Source organism: Biomphalaria glabrata, chromosome 12 (assembly GCF_947242115.1).
Source record: "Biomphalaria glabrata chromosome 12, xgBioGlab47.1, whole genome shotgun sequence".
Taxonomy (NCBI): domain Eukaryota; kingdom Metazoa; phylum Mollusca; class Gastropoda; family Planorbidae; genus Biomphalaria; species Biomphalaria glabrata.
Window position 1 is genome coordinate 5,316,194 of NC_074722.1, and position 24,590 is coordinate 5,340,783.

The following is a 24,590-nucleotide window of genomic DNA, read 5'->3' on the forward strand; positions in this document are numbered from 1 at the left end:
GCTACTTTGTTTACAAACAGTGCTGAACAGTTTTGGAAGTCTTAAATATTTTACGCATCTAAAAAGATGAAAAAAGGGGATATTTTCTTTTAAAAATTATCATTACTTTTCCTAGTTTAATTTTCGTCAAGAGATCAAGTAGCAAGTATCTATGAACTGATCATCAAGTGATCGATCTAATACGTGATCAACAAGTGATCGATCTATTACGTGATCTAAGACATGATTATCAAGTGATCAATCAATTACGTCATCATCTAGTGATTGATCTATTACGCCATCATCAAGTGATCTTTTATATGATCAAGTGATCGATCTATTTCGTGATCATCAAGTGATCGATCTATTTCGTGATCATCAACTAATCGATCTATTACGTGATCATCAAGTGTTCGATCTCTAATATGATGATCAAGTGATCGATCTCTAATATGATCATCAATTGATCGATCTCTAATATGATCATCAAGTGTTCGATCTCTAATATGATGATCAAGTGATCGATCTCTAATATGATCATCAATTGATCGATCTCTAATATGATCATCAAGTGATCGATCTCTAATATGATCATCAAGTGATCGATTTCTAATATGATCATCAAGTCATCGATCTCTAATATGATCATCAAGTGATCGATCTCTAATATGATCATCAAGTGATCGATCTATTATATGATCATCAAGAGATCGATCTCTAATATGATCATCAAGTGATCGATCTCTAATATGATCATCAAGTGATCGATCTCTAATATGATCATCAAGTGATTGATCTATTTCGCGACTAACAAGAACGACTATTGGCGGAAGGAGAGAATATTAATTAACATACTTTATGTCAGACAATGCTTTGTCTGCATAGATTGTGGCAAAATATGTAGGTCAAAGCTGGGCCAGAATATCCACGTAAAATACTGCAGTCTACATTAATCTTGGAAAAAATCCTTTGTAAAACAAAGCAAGTAATGTTACAAATAAAATAACAAAGCGCAGTATCAATGAGCGTGATAAATCAACGACTAGATAATTGGATGAGAAAAGTGTCAGAGATTACCTTACCATTTACCTATCCCTTAGTCTGTTGGACCGTTGGGGCACCATCCAAGGTTCGTCGACCGTCCTTCTCCATTCCTCTCTGTTTTATGCCTTAGTTAGAACCTCTTTCAGTGGCAGGCCCGTCCATTCTTTTAAGTTGTCCTGCCATCGCTTTCTCTGTCTGCCTCTTCTTCTTTTTCCTGGTTCTGTTCCCTGAAGGAAGGTCATTGCAAGCCCCGAAGATTTTTTAGCTGTCAGAGATAGCGGATAGGAGTATATTGAAAGACGCTGAATGGCGCGATCCCCTCATTCTAGTGTTCAGATGCACAGTGTTGTGACGTAGCTATTCAATGGGTGAATGGACAAGCCACAGAGGATCGTATGCTCCTGTTGCCTTGGTGATCTTTTTGTTTACCAATGATGCCGAATGACCTTTGGTTTCACAAATCACACACACACACACACACACACATTCAAAATGTCGATGTAGCCTACATTAAATAATATTTTCTTTTTCTTCAGCTAATAATTACCTTATAAATTTCAGACGTTCATTCATATAAGAATATAATTACGTCATATGCATACCCGTGTGACAATCTAGTCGTGCATATCTTTGTTTTTTCTGGCTGATTCAGGCAACCCATTCCATGCTCTAATGGCACTAGGGAAGAAGGAATACTTGTACAATTTTTTCTAGCATATAAAATAAGAACTATCCATTTCACAAGCCATTTTATAATCCTATGTTTTTTTTAATACATTTTTAAATCGGTGATTTTTTCCTAATTTTCTTTTATTATTGAATCATTAGATCACCACCACCTCTTCACCAATCCCTTGAACTGTTAAATAGTTGGGGCACCACACTTGATCTGTCGACCGTCTTCCTCTATTCCTCTATTGTCATTTTCCTTCCATTTCGGGGCCGTCCAGTCTGATATTGTCTTCCCTTCACTTTCTCTGTCTGTCTATCCTTTTTCAGCTAATGGCTAAATCTTCGATTCCGAAGATTAAGGATGAGTGCAGTTTTTTTCACATGACTACGCAAACCCAAGTGCGACCTGCATATTTTTTCGTATCTCATGCAGACAAAGCTGTTGTCCGCTGGCGGGCTATTTAAAGTTAATTAGTGCTATTAGAGCATGGAATGGGTTGCCTGAGCTAGCCAGGAAAACCAGTGACTTGGCAGAATTCAGGTCATTGGTTAATATGCATGACTGAATGCATGACGCGTAGGACGTAATCATCTTTTTTTTTTAAAGTAACGTCTGTATTATATAAGATAAGATTAACGCAAAACCACCATAGAAAAGAATGACGCAATAAGCACTTTGAACAAATGTGTGTGCACCGGAAAGAGAAAGAGATGAACAATAAAATACAACACAAAATTGTGATGGATTCTGAGTTGGCGAAAGAAATTCTCGGAAAGGAAATTGCAAAACATAGGCTACATAACTAACTCATGAAAATGTATCAACTTAATTTGAAAAAGATTATTTATTAAGGCCTAGAACTAGTTCTATATTTTATTTAAACTTTCATTCTTTACTTTTCAACTTTATCTTGAATTAGATCTAAATCTAGACTAGACCTGTAATCTAGACTATATGACTTCTAGATCTAGATCTACAATCTAGATCTAGATCTAGCTGAAGAAATTTCAAGTGTACTAATATTAGATTTAGTTAAACAATATGTTAGATCTAGATTACATTGATTGGACTAGAAATTTAGACTTAGATCTAGGTCTAGATCTGTATATGATTATTCAAGATCTAGATTTAGATCTAGATATCTATGTATCAAAATCTAGATCTAGAATTAGTGCTCTTAAGTTTAATACATCCTATCAAAATCTAGGTTGACATCGCAAACACAAATTACAAATCACTATGGCCTGAGTTACTAACACACAGACTCAAGAGAGAGACCCAGGAAGTTAAATTGGGTTTGCCGCGGCATCGGGTTTGGGTGTTGGAAAAAAGGGGGGAAGGGGGAACAAACCATTGACCGATGAGCTATCTAGTCAACCAAATTTAATCAAGTGCAGTACAAACTAAACCAAAACCTAAAAATCAACGTACCAATCTTTCACCCGGCTCCGAGGCCAGCCCGGAAGTCATCTGGCTGTCTATCACGCCTGCAATGGCCCACGCGACCAAAGACAAGCCACAGAGAATCTCACAGTGTAATCTCATGTCTGCCACATTCATCTCATATCACATCCAATTAGATCTAGTTGCTGCCAGTATCACGTTCGAGCTGTCCTGTTATTTTATTAGCAGCATTACTTTTTTTGGTTCTAAATGTAGAAAGTTGAAGTATTTTATACACCAAAACAAAGTTAGCGAAAGCTCTTGCATTCAATGCTAAGGATATCGGTGCGTTAGTTGCCCTAGCTACTTTGTTTACAAACAGTGCTGAACAGTTTTGGAAGTCTTAAATATTTTACGCATCTAAAAAGATGAAAAAAGGGGATATTTTCTTTTAAAAATTATCATTACTTTTCCTAGTTTAATTTTCGTCAAGAGATCAAGTAGCAAGTATCTATGAACTGATCATCAAGTGATCGATCTAATACGTGATCAACAAGTGATCGATCTATTACGTGATCTAAGACATGATTATCAAGTGATCAATCAATTACGTCATCATCTAGTGATTGATCTATTACGCCATCATCAAGTGATCTTTTATATGATCAAGTGATCGATCTATTTCGTGATCATCAAGTGATCGATCTATTTCGTGATCATCAACTAATCGATCTATTACGTGATCATCAAGTGTTCGATCTCTAATATGATGATCAAGTGATCGATCTCTAATATGATCATCAATTGATCGATCTCTAATATGATCATCAAGTGTTCGATCTCTAATATGATGATCAAGTGATCGATCTCTAATATGATCATCAATTGATCGATCTCTAATATGATCATCAAGTGATCGATCTCTAATATGATCATCAAGTGATCGATTTCTAATATGATCATCAAGTCATCGATCTCTAATATGATCATCAAGTGATCGATCTCTAATATGATCATCAAGTGATCGATCTATTATATGATCATCAAGAGATCGATCTCTAATATGATCATCAAGTGATCGATCTCTAATATGATCATCAAGTGATCGATCTCTAATATGATCATCAAGTGATTGATCTATTTCGCGACTAACAAGAACGACTATTGGCGGAAGGAGAGAATATTAATTAACATACTTTATGTCAGACAATGCTTTGTCTGCATAGATTGTGGCAAAATATGTAGGTCAAAGCTGGGCCAGAATATCCACGTAAAATACTGCAGTCTACATTAATCTTGGAAAAAATCCTTTGTAAAACAAAGCAAGTAATGTTACAAATAAAATAACAAAGCGCAGTATCAATGAGCGTGATAAATCAACGACTAGATAATTGGATGAGAAAAGTGTCAGAGATTACCTTACCATTTACCTATCCCTTAGTCTGTTGGACCGTTGGGGCACCATCCAAGGTTCGTCGACCGTCCTTCTCCATTCCTCTCTGTTTTATGCCTTAGTTAGAACCTCTTTCAGTGGCAGGCCCGTCCATTCTTTTAAGTTGTCCTGCCATCGCTTTCTCTGTCTGCCTCTTCTTCTTTTTCCTGGTTCTGTTCCCTGAAGGAAGGTCATTGCAAGCCCCGAAGATTTTTTAGCTGTCAGAGATAGCGGATAGGAGTATATTGAAAGACGCTGAATGGCGCGATCCCCTCATTCTAGTGTTCAGATGCACAGTGTTGTGACGTAGCTATTCAATGGGTGAATGGACAAGCCACAGAGGATCGTATGCTCCTGTTGCCTTGGTGATCTTTTTGTTTACCAATGATGCCGAATGACCTTTGGTTTCACAAATCACACACACACACACACACACACATTCAAAATGTCGATGTAGCCTACATTAAATAATATTTTCTTTTTCTTCAGCTAATAATTACCTTATAAATTTCAGACGTTCATTCATATAAGAATATAATTACGTCATATGCATACCCGTGTGACAATCTAGTCGTGCATATCTTTGTTTTTTCTGGCTGATTCAGGCAACCCATTCCATGCTCTAATGGCACTAGGGAAGAAGGAATACTTGTACAATTTTTTCTAGCATATAAAATAAGAACTATCCATTTCACAAGCCATTTTATAATCCTATGTTTTTTTTAATACATTTTTAAATCGGTGATTTTTTCCTAATTTTCTTTTATTATTGAATCATTAGATCACCACCACCTCTTCACCAATCCCTTGAACTGTTAAATAGTTGGGGCACCACACTTGATCTGTCGACCGTCTTCCTCTATTCCTCTATTGTCATTTTCCTTCCATTTCGGGGCCGTCCAGTCTGATATTGTCTTCCCTTCACTTTCTCTGTCTGTCTATCCTTTTTCAGCTAATGGCTAAATCTTCGATTCCGAAGATTAAGGATGAGTGCAGTTTTTTTCACATGACTACGCAAACCCAAGTGCGACCTGCATATTTTTTCGTATCTCATGCAGACAAAGCTGTTGTCCGCTGGCGGGCTATTTAAAGTTAATTAGTGCTATTAGAGCATGGAATGGGTTGCCTGAGCTAGCCAGGAAAACCAGTGACTTGGCAGAATTCAGGTCATTGGTTAATATGCATGACTGAATGCATGACGCGTAGGACGTAATCATCTTTTTTTTTTAAAGTAACGTCTGTATTATATAAGATAAGATTAACGCAAAACCACCATAGAAAAGAATGACGCAATAAGCACTTTGAACAAATGTGTGTGCACCGGAAAGAGAAAGAGATGAACAATAAAATACAACACAAAATTGTGATGGATTCTGAGTTGGCGAAAGAAATTCTCGGAAAGGAAATTGCAAAACATAGGCTACATAACTAACTCATGAAAATGTATCAACTTAATTTGAAAAAGATTATTTATTAAGGCCTAGAACTAGTTCTATATTTTATTTAAACTTTCATTCTTTACTTTTCAACTTTATCTTGAATTAGATCTAAATCTAGACTAGACCTGTAATCTAGACTATATGACTTCTAGATCTAGATCTACAATCTAGATCTAGATCTAGCTGAAGAAATTTCAAGTGTACTAATATTAGATTTAGTTAAACAATATGTTAGATCTAGATTACATTGATTGGACTAGAAATTTAGACTTAGATCTAGGTCTAGATCTGTATATGATTATTCAAGATCTAGATTTAGATCTAGATATCTATGTATCAAAATCTAGATCTAGAATTAGTGCTCTTAAGTTTAATACATCCTATCAAAATCTAGGTTGACATCGCAAACACAAATTACAAAAGTAACTGTAAAGAAACTTGGTATGACTCTAGAAGTGTTAATATGATTGTGTCATAAGAGTAGTTAGTTTAAAGCAAGAAGAATCATTTCTTTCATGTTTACCGCATATCTGATGACGTCCGGTTCAAAACTTCTCGCTAAAAGCGTTCATTTCCTGGCACAGCTCAGAGGCCTCCAACTCCTGGAGTTGAGTCAAGCGTGTTGGCTGCTGAATACCTACGCCTTTTCTTTTAGACTCAGACCCAGGCTCTTCCACCGAGGTGTGGCACTTCCGCGATGTTTACTCCCTGTTTCTGGCAGATGTTGCAGCGTGGATTCCTGGGGCAGTGACTCTGGATGGCTTCTCCTGCACAACATGAATCTGGGTCAACGGATGCCGCTGTGTACGACGCCTGCGAACAGAGCTAGCTCCAGTAAGCCTATAAAACCAGGGACCTCTGTGGTAGGGGAAGAGAACCTCCCTTTCACTAAGCAGATTGATAGATTCTTCGACAAGGCTGCGGCTCTGCTGGAGGAGAGACTTATAGAACAGTACACGTTAGTATCCAATAGAAAATTACATTTGAGCAAACATTAGAGAAGTACAAGCTAGTATCCAATATAATAGTATATTATATCAAACATTAGAACAGTAGGCCTACATGTTAGAATACAACAGTACATTTTTATTAATAATGGAACAGTGCAAATTAGTATTGGAAGCGCGGTGGCTGAGAGGTAAGGCGCTTGGCTTCCGAACTGGAGGTACCGGGTTTGAATCCTGGTGGACGGGGATTTTTTTATTTGGCGCCTCTGTGTCCACCCAACTCTAATGGGTAACTGACATTAGTTGGGGGAAAGGTAAGGGCGGTCGGTCGTTGTGCTGGCCAGATAACACAGTCGTTAACCGTGGTCCACGGAAACAGATGACATTTACACCATTTGCATTGACCGCCATACAGTCTAGAAGGGGAACTACATGCTACTATACAACACATTTATTGTTTTCTTTTTTATAGTTTTAGATTTAACGTTTCATGTATTCCTTCAGAGATGAAGATTTGGAATTCCTAGACCTAATCAATGCAAGAAGGCAGGGAATGCTATCGGTACTTGACGTTTTGGCGCAGAGGACGTTTTGGCTCGAGATACAATCTGACGATTATTTAATAAGCACGTAGCTTTTATAACAATGTTTATTTCCCTTTACTACAATATTGTATGTATAGTATGAATTCTAACACCATCCAGCAATTTGTTGTTTTTTAGCCGCCCCCGAAAGGGTAAAAGACACCATTAGTTTTGTGTGGAATGTCTGTCCGTCCGTCCGTTAAAGAAAAAAAAATTACTACGCATATAAGTGGAACATAATTTAAAACAACAATTAATCAGTATTTTTTTCATATTATCGCGTGAACTACACCGCTACCATATAGCTAAAATACACTCAACTAAAGGACATTTTTTTTTAAGGAAATGTTAGGACATAAGTTAGGCCAGGTTCACATCATGGGCAGAATATGGTTGTGCACTCACAGGTATTGAGTATAACAGTACATACAAGAAATATTTCTGACGTGATTGCTCTAATAGTAGAGACCAGTATACTAGTACACAATAACAAACACATGTCTGTGTAAATGCTAACTTTATTCTTCTTAATTTTTTAATACATATTTATAGGAAGCAATATCTGTTCATTGGCTCGTAGGGGTGTTGTGACAGTTCGCGTAACAAAATTCCGCCACCTTTTCCGGTCAGCTGTTGTTCTTAGCAAGATATCAAGAGAGAGGCTGGTCCATTCTTTTACGTTGTCCAGTCAACTTTTCTTCGGACGACCCTTTCTTCGTGCTCCCTCCACTGGACCTTGAAAGATGACTTTTGACGAGGAGTCTTAACAATATGACCGAACCAGCTCAGCCTTCATATCTTCACAGTATTGTAGCCAGCCAGAGTATATAGAGTTGGGCTTTCACTACGCCTCTGTCAGCAGCACAGATCACAGATCACTGGGTTTATCAGTACATTACAACAACATAAATGGTCAAAATAAAAAGTTACGTTTGGAAATCATTGTTTCTAACCTTTTTTAATTTTTTTTTTTAAAACCCAATCAGGCAACAGTTAAACCCGAATTTAACCTTAACTCAGAAGAGAAACCTGATCAAGGGTATCCTGACTAGTATCAGGTCTTGCTCTCATCTTCTGACCCTGAACTTCCCCATCAAGAGGGACAACGGCACCACAGAGATAATCAAGGCGTTCAGGGCGCAGCATAAACAGCATAGGACGCCCAGCAAAGGAGGCATTCGATTCAAGTATGTCTTGGGCAAGATTTACTGAACAATAATAATAATATTATATATTAAATTATATTACAATAACGACGATGTCATTTTTGGGGTGCCAGAATCGGATGCCCGGCCGCTGCATTGTCTGTAATGTCAGAAATCGGGCCCTATCTGTACTGTTGGAAATTCGGCCCTATCTGTACTGTTGGAAATTCGGCCCTATCTGTACTGTTGGAAATCCGGCCCTATCTGTACTGTTGGAAATTCGGCCCTGTGTAGTGCAAAAATATCATATTGGCCTTTATGTACACGTTCTCTTGATAGATGGGGGGGGGGGTAAAAACATTAAAATACAGAAATAAAAACAAAGCTTATCCACATTTAAAATCATATATCTAGTGTAGAATTTATTTCCCTTCTTCGATATCAAACAATATATTTGGTTACTAATAATTAATGGACTAATTGGTTGATTATTAGATTGATTCTTTTTTTTTTTTTAGGTACAATAAATAATTGCCGAAAATTGTTGTGACCGTGTGGGAGAAATAAAGTGTTCACATTTTTTACCAGACAGACAGACAGACAGAGTGAGTTGACACAAGCTTTGTAAAAAAGAAGAGACATAGAGCAAGTACACAAAAAAAAAAAAGACTTCAAGAAAATCCACCTCGGCTTGGCTTGGAACTTGGAACTCACTGAATCAAGTCAAACAGTTGTCGTCTGTATCAAGCAATACAAACTAATATCACAGGAAGTCAATGTTGACCATGACCTCTGATTTGAAAACGAGGCTGTCGTCTGCATAAGATAGTTTTCAAAACATTTGTTATTTTCAGTTGTTGTTTTTTTTCATTGACCATTTCAGCCCCGATGTGGACGTGGACGAAGTGACAGCTTTAGCTGCTCTGATGACCTATAAGTGCGCTGTGGTCAACGTTCCTTTCGGCGGAGCTAAAGCTGGAGTTAAAATTGACCCCAAGAAGTATTCTCGTAAGTAGAGATGCAAAAATTGAACCCAAGAAGTACTCTCGTAAGTAGAGATGCTAAAATGTACCCAAAGAATTACTCTCGTAAGTAGAGATGCTAAAATGTACCCCAAGAATTACTCTCGTAAGTAGAGATGCTAAAATTTACCCCAAGAAGTACTCTCGTAAGTAGATATGCTAAAATTGATCCCAAGAAGTACTCTCGTAAGTAGAGATGCTAAAATTTACCCCAAGAAGTACTCTCGTAAGTAGAGATGCTAAAATTGATCCCAAGAAGTACTCTCGTAAGTAGATATGCTAAAATTGATCCCAAGAAGTACTCTCGTAAGTAGAGATGCTAAAATTGATCCCAAGAAGTACTCTCGTAAGTAGAGATGCTAAAATTGATCCCAAGAAGTACTCTTGTAAGTAGAGATGCTAAAATTGATCCCAAGAAGTACTCTCGTGAGTAGAGATGCTAAAATTGATCCCAAGAAGTACTCTCGTAAGTAGAGATGCTAAAATTTACCCCAAGAAGTACTCTCGTACGTAGAGATGCTAAAATTTACCCCAAGAAGTACTCTCGTAAGTAGAGATGCTAATATATACTCCAAGAAGTACTCTCGTACGTAGAAATGCTAAAATTTACCCTAAGAAATACTCTCGTAAGTAGAGATGCTAAAATTTACCCCAAGAAGTACTCTCGTAAGTAGAGATGCTAATATTTACTCCAAGAAGTACTCTCGTACGTAGAAATGCTAAAATTTACCCTAAGAAGTACTCTCGTAAGTAGAGATGCTAAAATTGACCCTAATAAGTACTCTCGTAAGTAGAAATGCTAAAATTGACCCTAATAAGTACTCTCGTAAGTAGAGATGCTAAAATTGACCCTAATAAGTACTCTCGTAAGTAGAGATGCTAAAATTGAACGTAAAATGCACTCCCGTCAGTAAAACAATTATAATTGAAATAGGCCTAATTACAATTTATATAATTGAAATGTTAAGTAATATTGCTGGTTGCTTTCAAAACTAAATAATTAATATTTTTGGTTTGAGTTTCCCGTAAGTAGTAGGCGTAAGCTTAATTTTTAGCGGCCCCCGAAAGGGGAAAAGACGCTATTAGTTTTGTGCGAAATATCTGTCCGTCTGTCCGTCCGTCCCGTTTAGATCTCGTAAACTAGAAAAGATAATGAAAATCCGACATCAAAATATTTTAGACCATTGAAAGTTCTGATGCAACGGCTACTTTTTTTTTTCTGAAAGCGAAAAATCAGTTATGCAAGCAGTTTTTTAAAGAGAAAAAGCTAATTAGTATGCATTATAAGTTAGACCTAAATTAAAACGAATAGTAATCTTGTAAACATCATTTTCGTAAAATATCTAAAGGGGAAACAAACAACCTCACGTTTATTACTTTTGAGCATTTGAATAAGAGACTGAGCCTTTTCAAAACAATTACATCAATTATAAGACTTCAGTTAGGTCTGGAGAGGCGTGGTAGCTGAGCGGTAAAGCGCTTGGCTTTCGAACGGGGGCCCCGGGTTCGAATCGTGGTGAAGACTGGGATTTTCAACTTCGGAATCCTTAGGCGCCTCTGAGTCCACCCAGCTCCAATGGGTACCTGATATTAGTTGGGGAAAAGTAAAGGCGGTTGGTCGTTGTGCTGGCTACATGACACCCTCGTTAACCGTAGGCCACAAAAACAGATGAACTTTACATCATCTGCCCTATAGACCACAAGGTCTGAAAGGGGAACTAGTTAGGCCAGGTTCACATCTAACTTTGCATTCACTTGCACCTATCTTTTGATCTGCTGTACCGTTGAGGCACTACACAAGATCTGTCAACCTTCTTTCTCCATTCTTATCTCTCATTTGTCTTTGATATAATTTCATTTGGATGTTCTTTCTGAAAATATTGAAGCCTGCCTGGGTGGACCACTTCGGGGGGCCGATTTTGAGTTTGTGTTTCCACACAAACTGTCTTTGTAATCTTGTTTTCTCTTAATTTGATTTTCATAAGCAAAAACTTTTAAAACAAAATTACTTATATAGCGGCTACATTTTTTATAGCAACTTCGCCTCACTCTTTTGTATTTTTTTTATTGTCGCAGAAGAAAAAGGCCACGCCTAAGGCGCAAATTGAGGAAGAGAGAGGGGGGGGATAACCCGAGAGAGAAAAAGAGTGAGAGACAGAGAGAACGTAAGAAACAGAGAAGGCGAGGCAGAAAGAGTGTATAGAGACAATGGAATGGGCTGCCTGAGTCAGCCAGGAAAACCAGTGACTTGGTAGAATTTAAGTCATTGGTCGACATGCATGACTAGATGCATGACTAGATGCATTACGCGTAGGACGTAGTAAAGTCTGTATTATATAAGATAAGAAGATAAGAATGCTAGAGGGATAGATAAAGAGAGATAGAGAGAGAGAGAGAGTGGAGTAAAAAGAGAAAGAAAAACAGAGAGAGAGAGATGGAGAAAAAAGAGATGAAAAAGGTGAACGAGAGTGAGAAAGGGTATTAGAGAATTAAAGAGTAGCAGCGATTGGGAGAGATAGCGCGGAAAGAGAGAGATAGGAATTGAGCAAGAAATAAAGAGAGACCGAGAGACAGAGAGAAGGAGAGAGAGAGAGAGAGTCTCTCTGTCTACACTGTTTTTTCTTCTCTTGTCCACCAGGAAACGAACTGGAGAAGATCACGCGGACTCTGACCTTAGAATTAGCTAAGAAAGGGTTCATCGGCCCTTCCATTGACGTTCCCGCCCCTGACATGGGCACTACTCAGAGGGAAATGAGCTGGATAGCCGACACCTACGCTACGACCATCGGCTACAGAGACATAAATGCCCGAGCCTGTGTCACGGGAAAGCCGATCACCCAGGTGAGTGGACAGTGGTCAGTATAAAAACATCGTGTTCAGAGTAAACAAATACGTATAATATGCATAATCTTAGAAGCGAAAATGTTCCTTTTAAGGAGGTCAGAGCGTTCGGATTTTTCTCCCTTGTTAGTGCTAAATGACTGCCACGGTACACACATTTTTCTTTAATGAAGAAATATTTTAATTAATACCATATAAATGATAGCATTGACTGGATAAAACAATAAACTGTAGCTTGAACAATACATACACTGTACTGACATACCGTAGATTGAACAATACATACACTGTACTGACATACCGTAGATTGAACAATACATACACTGTACTGACATACCGTAGATTGAACAATACATACACTGTACTGACATACCGTAGATTGAACAATACATACACTGTACTGACATACCGTAGATTGAACAATACATACACTGTACTGACATACCGTAGATTGAACAATACATACACTGTACTGACATACCGTAGATTGAACAATACATACACTGTACTGTACAGTAGGATGCTGGGAGGGGCGACTGGCTTTGAAAGAGGACTTTAGAGCTGTTGATATTCAGTAGTTGGGTTGTAGCTTTAAACTTCTAGTCCAACTACAAAAATATGTCAAAATTTAATCAGATTTAAACACACCTATTTTAAAACCAAAATGAATGTAACTCCTAAAGAGAAATATACACACATTTTCCGTTCAAATGGTCTGAAAACATGTTTATTTGCGCTCCTCTTTGCCATCACTTTCTCTCCTTAACTTAAATATCTCCTGGATTTTGGGCACGACATGGCCTAAATTGTCCCGAAAGCCACCCAAAATATCCACTTTGTAACATACATGTATGTAAGATGACCAGATATTTGAGAAGCTATAGCGTAAAAAAACACAGGCTCTTCTCAGACGTTTGCCAAGCCATGGTGATTTCAACAATCTTTACGTCATTACTGTAGGATATTGAAATAAATGATGAAAAAACGTCATCTATATTTCAGTTGGTAACATCGTCTCTCCCTCCAAGCTGTGACGATGGTGTCCCGGTACTTTCATCCTTTATCGAGGTTGTTGTTCTGAGACCTTAGGGCCAACTTCATTGACGCATGCATCTCTTGTTCAGTTGTTCACAAGGCTTTCAAGAAAATCCAGGACTGGAAACGGGGAAAAAAAAAACGCCAAGAGTCGACTGAAAACGTGCTGACGTCAGTCAGCCAGAAGAAGAAACACTAACTGATACCTCAGAGTAGAAACACTAACTCATGCCTCAGAGTAGAAACACTAACTGATGCCTCAGAGTAGAAACACTAACTCATGCCTCAGAGTAGAAACACTAACTTATGCCTCAGAGTAGAAACACTAACTCATGCCTCAGAGTAGAAACACTAACTCATGCCTCAGAGTAGAAACACTAACTGATGCCTCAGAGTAGAAACACTAACTGATGCCTCAGAGTAGAAACACTAACTGATGCCTCAGAGTAGAAACACTGATGCCTCAGAGTAGAAACACTAACTCATGCCTCAGAGTAGAAACACTAACTCATGCCTCAGAGTAGAAACACTAACTTATGCCTCAGAGTAGAAACACTAACTCATGCCTCAGAGTAGAAACACTAACTGATGCCTCAGAGTAGAAACACTAACTCATGCCTCAGAGTAGAAACACTAACTTATGCCTCAGAGTAGAAACACTGATGCCTCAGAGTAGAAACACTAACTCATGCCTTAGAGTAGAAACACTAACTTATGCCTCAGAGTAGAAACACTAACTGATGCCTCAGAGTAGAAACACTAACTCATGCCTCAGAGTAGAAACACTAACTCATGCCTCAGAGTAGAAACACTAACTTATGCCTCAGAGTAGAAACACTAACTGATGCCTCAGAGTAGAAACACTAACTCATGCCTCAGAGTAGAAACACTAACTTATGCCTCAGAGTAGAAACACTAACTCATGCCTCAGAGTAGAAACACTAACTTATGCCTCAGAGTAGAAACACTAACTCATGCCTCAGAGTAGAAACACTAACTTATGCCTCAGAGTAGAAACACTAACTGATGCCTCAGAGTAGAAACACTAACTTATGCCTCAGAGTAGAAACACTAACTGATGCCTCAGAGTAGAAACACTAACTTATGCCTCAGAGTAGAAACACTAACTTATGCCTCAGAGTAGAAACACTGATGCCTCAGAGTAGAAACACTGATGCCTCAGAGTAGAAACACTAACTGATGCCTCAGAGTAGAAACACTAACTGATGCCTCAGAGTAGAAACACTGATGCCTCAGAGTAGAAACACTGATGCCTCAGAGTAGAAACACTAACTGATGCCTCAGAGTAGAAACACTAACTGATGCCTCAGAGTAGAAACACTAACTCATGCCTCAGAGTAGAAACACTAACTGATGCCTCAGAGTAGAAACACTAACTTATGCCTCAGAGTAGAAACACTTACTGATGCCTCAGAGTAGAAACACTAACTCATGCCTCAGAGTAGAAACACTAACTTATGCCTCAGAGTAGAAACACTAACTGATGCCTCAGAGTAGAAACACTAACTCATGCCTCAGAGTAGAAACACTAACTTATGCCTCAGAGTAGAAACACTAACTCATGCCTCAGAGTAGAAACACTAACTGATGCCTCAGAGTAGAAACACTAACTTATGCCCCAGAGTAGAAACACTAACTCATGCCTCAGAGTAGAAACACTAACTCATGCCTCAGAGTAGAAACACTAACTCATGCCTCAGAGTAGAAACACTAACTTATGCCTCAGAGTAGAAACACTAACTGATGACTCAGAGTAGAAACACTAACTGATGCCTCAGAGTAGAAACACTAACTGATGCCTCAGAGTAGAAACACTAACTCATGCCTCAGAGTAGAAACACTAACTCATGCCACAAACACAGGAGACTGCGAAGAATGAAGAAGGAAAAAACCAAATACCAACACTTGCCTCCTGGAATGTTTTCATTGATCCATGTGTTGTCTTTGACCAGGGAGGAATACACGGCCGAGTGTCTGCGACAGGTCAAGGCATCTTCTATGGGATCAAAAACTTTATTATGAATGCTGACTACATGGACAGTATTGGTCTGACCCCAGGATTCCACCAGAAGGACTTTATCGTTCAGGTATTACCCAGAAGCATTTACTTTTGTATTATGTATGTACTTATGTATTGCTTCGTTTGAAATTTAAGAGAGGGAGAGAGAGAGAGAGAGAGAGAGAGAGTGAGAGAGAGAAAGCATGTCAATATCATGGTCCTTGGTAGGAAACTGACCTATTTATGTTTTAGCTGTTCGAATGTTCCTTCAGAATTGAAGACTGTGTACCCTAGCCTAGACCACTCACAGGACGTCGAGGAATGGCGTCAGGCAAGATTCGAACCCAAGAGGTTTGGGCAAGAATGTAATAATCTTCAATTCTGAAGGAACATCCGAAACGTGTAAAACCAAGGAATGTATGTATACCTTATTTTATACTATCTTATTTTATTTTATCTTATTTTATTTTATCTTATTTTATATTACCTTATTTTATCTTATCTTATTTTATCTTATCTTATCTTATCTTATTTTATCTTATCTTATCTTATTTTATCTTACCATATTTTATCTTATCTTATTCTATCTTACCTTATTTTATCGTAAGTAGACCATACCTTAATTGTGCCTATATTGATAATTTTTAATCTTTTCGACAGGGCTTTGGTAATGTTGGGTATCACGCGGCCCGCTATCTCAACAAAGCGGGATCCTTGTTGATAGGCGTAGCCGACCGTGATGCCAGCCTGTACAAGAAGGAGGGCATCGACCCCGTCCAACTGAACGAGTACAAGATGAAAACGGGCAGCATCTCGGGGTATCCTGAGGCCGAGCCCTACGAGGGAAACTTGTTGACCCAAGACTGTGACCTTCTGATTCCAGCGGCTACAGAGAAACAAATAACAGCTGAAATAGCTCCTCTCATCAAAGTAAGTCTCCGATTGTAGTGAACAGCCAGTCAGTCAATCAGTAAATCATACAGTCGCTGAATCATTATATCAATCACTCACCAGGTCATTAAGTTAATCGCCCGCTAAATCATCAGTCAACCACCTAATCAGGCAATCTCTTAATAACTTAATCAGTCATTCAGCCAATTACTCCGTCAATTGAGCATTAAGTCAATCAGTCAATCACTCATCAGTCATCAAGTCAATCACTCATTCAGTCTTTTTGTTAATCGGTCAAGTAATTCACCGATATATTATTACCTTATATTTGCTATACTGATGTTTAACCTTGTTTAAATAAATAGCTGCAGCAACTGCATATGCCGGCAATCATTTATCAATATGTGTATCTGTTAATAACAAGCTGCCCGTTGATCGATTAAGTGCTTCTATATCTTAATCACTTAATACATTTATTCTGCTCTAAAGGCTAAAATCATAGCAGAAGGCGCCAATGGACCGATCACTCCAGCTGCAGACGCCATTCTGATTGACCGTAAGGTGCTGGTCATCCCTGACCTATACATCAACGCTGGTGGGGTCACTGTGTCGTACTTCGAATATCTCAAGAACCTGAACCACGTCAGCTTTGGTCGACTGACTTTTAAATATGAGAGAGACGCCAACTACCACCTGCTTCAGAGGTACAAACCTATCCCCTTACGTTATAGCACTACCCCTCCCCCTCAAGTTCTTCTTTTTCTTCGTTCTCATTTTACATGTCGTTGGGTTCAGATCAGTAATCCTATATCTGAGATGAACCGCACAGTGGTTTCCTGATCAGGCAGTTCTCCGAATAGTTTTTGTTCTATATCAAAGTTTTGGGGCCAGAGTCTTGTTCGGGCCTCTTAATATAGTATGCAGCTTTGAAGGACATGGTCAGCATTCTCTGGTGATGCTCCACAAGGGCAGGTTTTGTTCGTCCCGACTTTAAGCTTCCGGAACATTTGTTGTCTCATTCTGTTGTGTCCGGTTCTGAGTCGAAAAATTACGCGTTGGTCATGTCGAGATAGCTTTTAATAGGCGTCCTTTTTCTTGTAATTGGGATGTGAGCTGGTCCAATTCTCATTTATTCTACTACACTCTATTATTTTCATCATTATTCTTCTGGGTAGAGAAGGATTTTCATTTGTTTGTTCATTCTTCCATCTTTGGCCAGTATGTCTGCTTTTTCATTGCCTTCTAATTCAGTGAAGAACTGTTTCCTTGCTGTTAATGTCAAGTAAATGTCAAAGTTAAGTAGTACACATTTCTTTACACTTTTCACGACTTGCAATGACAAATTAGATTCTTCTTCAACATAGATGAAGTTGCGTGTCAATGTGTTATGCGCCAGGAGGCCCATTGACTCCGACTTCAGCCTGCTTTTCTTTCTGGGTGTGCTCCCATAGCCTTTGATCATCCAAGATCATCTGCAAGGCAGCAGGTGTTTATTTTCGGAGTTGTCTCCCCTAGATGAACTGCTATCCCTAGCCAGCGAGCTTCATCTACTCGGGTTTAGAGTTAGAGTGCCTTATACTCTCTTTTTACAATCATTTCTCTGGATTTCTTAGATGTTGTTAGTAAATACTCGAACCACTGAAATACTCCACCTCATCCTCCATGACTTCAAACCAGCTGATCTGCGGCTGTTTATTTGGTATTCACAGATAAGCCTTATATCTAAGGGTCCTTCCCCTATCTGCCACCTGGGGACTCGCTTGGTACTAGGTGGTAGCTCCCCCAAGAAAAATGAGCGAAAGACAGAAAGTGAAGCTATGTTACTTTGTTTTTCTTGACTTCCAAAGACGTTTTTGACGTCATCAGAATCTTCCTAGCCACTTCATTAGCAACTGGAGAAAGAGGCACTAATGTCTAAAAGCGATGACGTCATTCTAGTCCAATTCTCTCTGTAAACAAGTTTATTTCAAAACTAGGCCTCATGATCTTTCCGCGTCCTGCCACAATAGATTATTTTTTTAAATGACCAACTAATTTAAAAAAAAATGCATTTCTGATAAAAACAAAAAAAAAAGTTGTACCTTTCATATATTGCAATCTATTGGGCAGATGATGTAAAGGTCACCTGTTTCTGTGGCCCACGGTTAACGAGGGTTTAATATGGCCAGCACAACGACCAACCGTCTTTACTTTTACCAAAATAATGTCAGGTACTCATTAGAGCTGGGTGGAAAGGTGCCCAAGGATCCCGAAATTAAAAATCCCAGTCTTCTCCAGGATTCGAACCCGCGACCCCCCGGTGCAGCAACCAAGTGCTTTACCACTTAGCCACCGCTCCTCCGATGAAAAGAAAGTAAATGTTTTTTTTTTAATTGTTTAAGAACCACTTTAATGGTCAGACATATAAAAATAGATGTTGGAATGTAGACATTCTTATTCAGACTTTCATTTGTTCTTTTTTCAAAGGGCTAACTGTACAGTTGGGTTGTAGTCTTGATGTGAGATAAACAAAGGAGATATGTGGACTTCAAAAGTGGAACAGTGTTAGGAACTCATGTATTAGGTGCTCAAAGATACCCATCATGCAACAGTTTCTTTGTGGCACAGATACCTTTTCTTTTTCTAAGCCAATTGTTAGCAAGATGTTTACATTGCTTTTGGTGTCCCAATAAATACTTGGTAACCATTAAAGCTGGAATGATGCACTTAAATCCCAGAGTTATTTTGTGCAAAGCATTGCATGTAGAGAATATGCAAACATTAGATTTTAATATAGTCAAATTTTTGTGTTGTGATAACGATCATGAAAATTTGAATAATATTTCTTATCGCCCTAGTGTTCAGAAATCTCTCAACAACTGGGTTGGTAATGAAGGTAAGATGATTGACGTCACACCAAGTGAAGAATTCAAAGCCAGGATCGCAGGTAAATATACTCTAGTAGGTTTAGGGTCAGTACAGTACTCTGTTAGGCTATAGGTCAGTATAGTACTCTGTTGGGTCTTTGGTCAGTACAGTACTCTGTTACACCTTAGGTTAGTACAGGACTCTGTTAGGCTATAGGTCAGTACAGTACTCTGTTAAGTCTTAGGTCAGTACAGTACTCTGATAGGAGTTAGGTCAGTATTAGATAAGATAATTTTTATCAATGCAATCAAATGGAAATTCAGTTTGACTACAATTGACAACCTCAGCGTAACTACTGTAACAATAACAATATAGATGCCAATACGAACAACATTCACACATGAAACATATACACACTGACAACTAGAGCTTTAATAAATTAAGACTTCTATGTACTTCTCGATGACGACAGATGATCTTCTAACACTCTGACCGAAAGTGGGATGAAGGAGTTTTTAAATCTTTCTGTTTTAGTCCTAATGGAAAGGAGACGACCACTTCGTTCAGATCTGATGTAACAGTGGTTTAATGGGTGCAGGTTATCTTTAAGAATTGTGAGTGTTTTGGAAAGGCATCATTCACGAAAAAACGCTTCAAGAGATGGTAGCTGTGTTCGAGTGATATACGATGCTTTTTTAATTAGTCTTAAGTCTTTGTGCCAGTGAAGTATTACCATACCAGCAGGTGATGGCCAAGTTAATTAGACTGCTGATGGTTGCTGTATAGAAAAGTTTAATTATTGTTTTGTCGATGTTAAATATTGTGTTCTGTTATAAGTAAGGTCAGTACTGCACTGTGTCAGGTCTTAGGTCAATACAGTACTCTGTTAGGACTTAGGTCAGTACAGTACTCTTAGGTCAGTAGAGTATCTATTAGTGTTAGGTCTTATGTCAGTACAGTACAGTTGGATACATTCTAAGGCATTCACTACTACTCCAAAACACGTTCGCCACCTTATCCCCTTAAGCCAAGCATTTTCTTGCACTCCAGAGCTGTATTCTCTTGGCGTCTACAGCGTACTATTTCTCATAGTGGAGCTCAGGAAAAATAACATTTTAAAAAGAAAAACATTCGTGACAGCACAGTAGGTTTTGTAATAGCCTTGATCATCGTAAGACTTTCATTGTATTCAGCCTGTTTTGTTCACCTTACTGTTCAGTAAGACATCTTATAACAGGCCTGTTTTGTTCACCTTAGTGTTCAGTAAGACATCTTGTAACAGGCCTGTTTTGTTCACCCTAGTGTTCAGTAAGACATCTTGTAACAGGCCTGCTTTGTTCACCTTAGTGTTCAGTAAGACATCTTGTAACAGGCCTGTTTTGTTCACCCTAGTGTTCAGTAAGACGTCTTGTAACAGGCCTGTTTTGTTCACCATAGTGTTCAGTAAGACGTCTTGTAACAGGCCTGTTTTGTTCACCTTAGTGTTCAGTAAGACGTCTTGTAACAGGCCTGTTTTTTTCACCTTAGTGTTCAGTAAGACGTCTTGTAACAGGCCTGTTTTGTTCACCCTAGTGTTCAGTAAGACGTCTTGTAACAGGCCTGTTTTGTTCACCATAGTGTTCAGTAAGACGTCTTGTAACAGGCCTGTTTTGTTCACCTTAGTGTTCAGTAAGACGTCTTGTAACAGGTCTGTTTTTTTCACCTGTGTGTTCAGTAAGACGTCTTTTAACAGGCCTGTTTTTTTCACCTTAGTGTTCAGTAAGACGTCTTGTAACAGGCCTGTTTTGTTCACCTTAGTGTTCAGTAAGACGTCTTTTAACAGGCCTGTTTTGTTCACCTTAGTGTTCAGTAAGACGTCTTTTAACAGGCCTGTTTTGTTCACCTTAGTGTTCAGTAAGACGTCTTTTAACAGGCCTGTTTTTTTCACCTTAGTGTTCAGTAAGACGTCTTTTAACAGGCCTGTTTTGTTCACCTTAGTGTTCAGTAAGACGTCTTGTAACAGGCCTGTTTTGTTCACCTTAGTGTTCAATAAGACGTCTTGTAACAGGCCTGTTTTGTTCACCCTAGTGTTCAGTAAGACGTCTTGTAACAGGCCTGTTTTGTTCACCATAGTGTTCAGTAAGACGTCTTGTAACAGGCCTGTTTTGTTCACCTTAGTGTTCAGTAAGACGTCTTGTAACAGGCCTGTTTTGTTCACCCTAGTGTTCAGTAATACATCTTCTAACAGGCCTGTTTTGTTCACCTTAGTGTTCAGTAAGACATCTTGTAAGAGGCCTGTTTTGTTCACCCTAGTGTTCAGTAATACATCTTGTAACAGGCCTGTTTTGTTCACCCTAGTGTTCAGTAATACATCTTGTAACAGGCCTGTTTTGTTCACCTTAGTGTTCAGTAATACATCTTGTAACAGGCCTGTTTTGTTCACCTTAGTGTTCAGTAATACATCTTGTAACAGGCCTGTTTTGTTCACCTTAGTGTTCAGTAATACATCTTGTAACAGGCCTGTTTTGTTCACCTTAGTGTTCAGTAATACATCTTGTAACAGGCCTGTTTTGTTCACCTTAGTGTTCAGTAATACATCTTGTAACAGGCCTGTTTTGTTCACCTTATATCTCAATAGACGTCCACAGAACGATGGTAGGAGAACTTTGACCCAACTGGCGGTTAGACTCTAGAATTGTGTTATCGATGACGTATTGGTGTTTTGACTCGATCTTGTTGAAGACGTGTCTCGCGAACAACAGAGCAGCCTACTTCAGAGAGGAAATAAACTTTAAATACAAACATCTCAAACATTAAAACTCGACCTCTTTACTTGTTTAATGCTCAAATAGGAATGTATAACTACTATACAATCAGATTTTAGAATAGTAAAAAAGACCGCCTTCGCATCCCTGATCTATATATTACCTCTATGTATACGCTCCTTGTCTTCCCAAGACTGGATCAGTTGTATAGGTCAGTCGTTTGCTACAAGTTTATAGAATAATTAAAGCCACATTATTATGGTCCAATTTTTTGCACAGTAGTCAGTGTTATAGGTTATTATCTGTATTTTAGCTTATCTTTAATTTAAAAAACAAAATTGTCTGTCTGCAGGCGCCTCAGAAAAAGACATTGTGAAAGCAGGCCTTGAACAGACCATGGAGAGGAGCGCCGGGGACATCATGGCGGCCGCCAAACTGTACAATTTGGGACTGGATCTCAGGACGGCTGCTTATGTTTTAGCCGTGGAGAAACTGTACACTTCTTACAGATATTCTTCATTTCTTTAAGATTTTGTTTTACATCAAACATTTTATAAAAGCAACTTTTAGTTTTTTTTATACATTTTTATAAAAGCAACTTTTAGTTTTTCATACATTTTTACACCTTAATGTCACGATGACCCGTACATCTATAAAAGGATGCCATATTAACCGCAACTCTACCGACCCCTTTTTAAAAAATTTGTGTAATTTAAGACTTTCGAAGCAGATTTTGTTTTGATCATTACATTGAATAAGCAAGCATTGTATGAAATTCAGGTTCAAGTATGTGTGTATTTTTAAAATTTGTTTATATGCGTGTGCAGTGGCGCTGTTATGGTGGGGGATTGGGGGAGAGAATTAGAAAAGCCCCCACTTGAAGGGGGCACCAAATGAGTGTTGAATTAATTTTTTGTACATTTAATATTAAATATTACGCCATTATCTCATGTCATGATGTCGAATGTCAAAATGCAGCCAAGTGATGTGTGTGTGTGTGTGTGTGTGTGTGTGTTCGGGCTATTATTATAAATTGTTGCAATCTGTAAATATATTTATAAATATAAACAACTAGTGCTTCAAGTCAACAACGCTATTGGTTTTAAAACGTTAACAAAATATGTGTAAAATTGAAAGTGTACACACAACAACGGCACTATTAGTAATGTGTACTGTGTACATGTCAGTGAATTGTCGCTGTGGACACATGTTGGCACTAACAATGATTTCGATGTAGAACTTTGGATGTAGCAAGGTTGCGTGGTCATGTGGTATGTGCTGTGAACTGTCGTCTAGACCAGGGGTTCTCAACCTGAGGGTCGCGACCCCCTTGGTGGTCGATTGACGATTTGCCTGGGGTCGCCAAAGATCATCGAAAAAATGGATTGTATTTTGTCTGTTCTTCTATTGCTGTGTGTGTGTGTGCGGGGGGGGGGGGGGTCGCGGCAGAGTTGGGGATTGTAAAAAGGGGTCGCCGAGCTTAAAAGGTTGAGAACCGCTAGTCTAGATGGTCCCCGGGGTTCCCTACCGTCCTGCGGGAGGTTCGGGCTTGGATGTGATGCTCTTCAATTCTGAAGGAACATGTCAAACACATGAACGATAGCGCAGTTAATTGACCGCTCTAACCAGTGGCGTAGCTAGGGTGAGGGGAAGGGGGGGGGGGGTCCAAATTTGAAATTCCACCCGGGCCCCCTTTTGAAGGGGCCCCCAAATGAGTGTTTTTACATTAAATATTACGCCATCATCTCTGATGTAATGATGTCGAATGTCAAAATGCATGGGCCCCTAAAGAAGTCAAGCCACCCCCAGGGCCCCCAAATCCCTAGCAACGCCACTGTCTCTCAATAACCTCCTCATCATAGCTACCGATCAAAATGCAATGTGTATACATTTTAAATTTTATAAAAGTAATTAAAAAACAACAAAACTTTTACCTTTCATCTGTATTTTCAATACAAATGTTTCGTTTGTTTTCTGTTTGCATTTTTGTAATCTATTGACAACCACGTGATCATTATACCCATAATTCCTGTCGAAGCTTGTAGGGATGCAGGGAGGCGCAAGGCAAATGAACAATTTCTGTTTCTAAGCATTTTATCCTCTCCGGATAAGTTCGATACTTAAGTTAGAAATTATAGCGATTTATATCGGTGTAACTGAGTCAGTTACAACTCCAACTCTATCCTCAAAGTCCTATCTCCAACTTTATCCTCGAAGTCCAATCTCCAACTATATCCTCAAAGTGCTATCTTCAACTCTATCCTCAAAGTCCTAGCTTCAACTCTATCCTCAAAGTCCTATCTTTAACTCTATCCTCAAAATCCTATCTTCAACTCTATCCTTATCCTCAAAATCCTATCTTCAACTCTATCATCAAAGTCCTATCTTCAACTCTATCCTCAAAGTCCTATCTCCAACTATATCCTCAAAGTCCTATCTCCAACTCTATCCTCAAAGTCCTATCTTCAACTCTATCCTCAAAGTCCTATCTTCAACTCTATCCTCAAAGTCCTATCTCCAACTCTATCCTCAAAGTCCTATCTCCAACTCTATCCTCAAAGTCC

At 38.8% G+C, this 24,590-nt stretch overlaps 1 protein-coding gene across 1 annotated transcript; it reads left to right on the forward strand.

The window, feature by feature from the left end:
• The first annotated feature begins 5,831 nt into the window (after window positions 1–5,831).
• LOC106053272 (glutamate dehydrogenase, mitochondrial-like) lies at window positions 5,832–23,959 on the forward strand. Its single transcript, XM_056007091.1, has 10 exons — window positions 5,832–5,954; window positions 6,345–6,908; window positions 8,468–8,668; window positions 9,510–9,634; window positions 12,287–12,489; window positions 15,498–15,632; window positions 16,205–16,474; window positions 16,925–17,139; window positions 19,273–19,361; window positions 22,379–23,959. The coding sequence occupies exons 2-10, from the start codon at window positions 6,466–6,468 to the stop codon at window positions 22,552–22,554; spliced, it is 1,857 nt and encodes a 618-aa protein (XP_055863066.1). The 5' UTR covers window positions 5,832–5,954; window positions 6,345–6,465; the 3' UTR covers window positions 22,555–23,959.
• The last annotated feature ends 631 nt before the right edge of the window (window positions 23,960–24,590 follow it).

Coding starts and splice junctions, on each gene's coding strand:
- LOC106053272 (XM_056007091.1), top strand. CDS start 6,466: ATGTTTACCGCATATCTGATGACGTCCGGTTCAAAACTTCTCGCTAAA. Junction 6,909..8,467: donor AGACTTATAGAACAGTACAC/GTTAGTATCCAA, acceptor AAACCCAATCAG/GCAACAGTTAAACCCGAATT. Junction 16,475..16,924: donor AAATAGCTCCTCTCATCAAA/GTAAGTCTCCGA, acceptor TCTGCTCTAAAG/GCTAAAATCATAGCAGAAGG.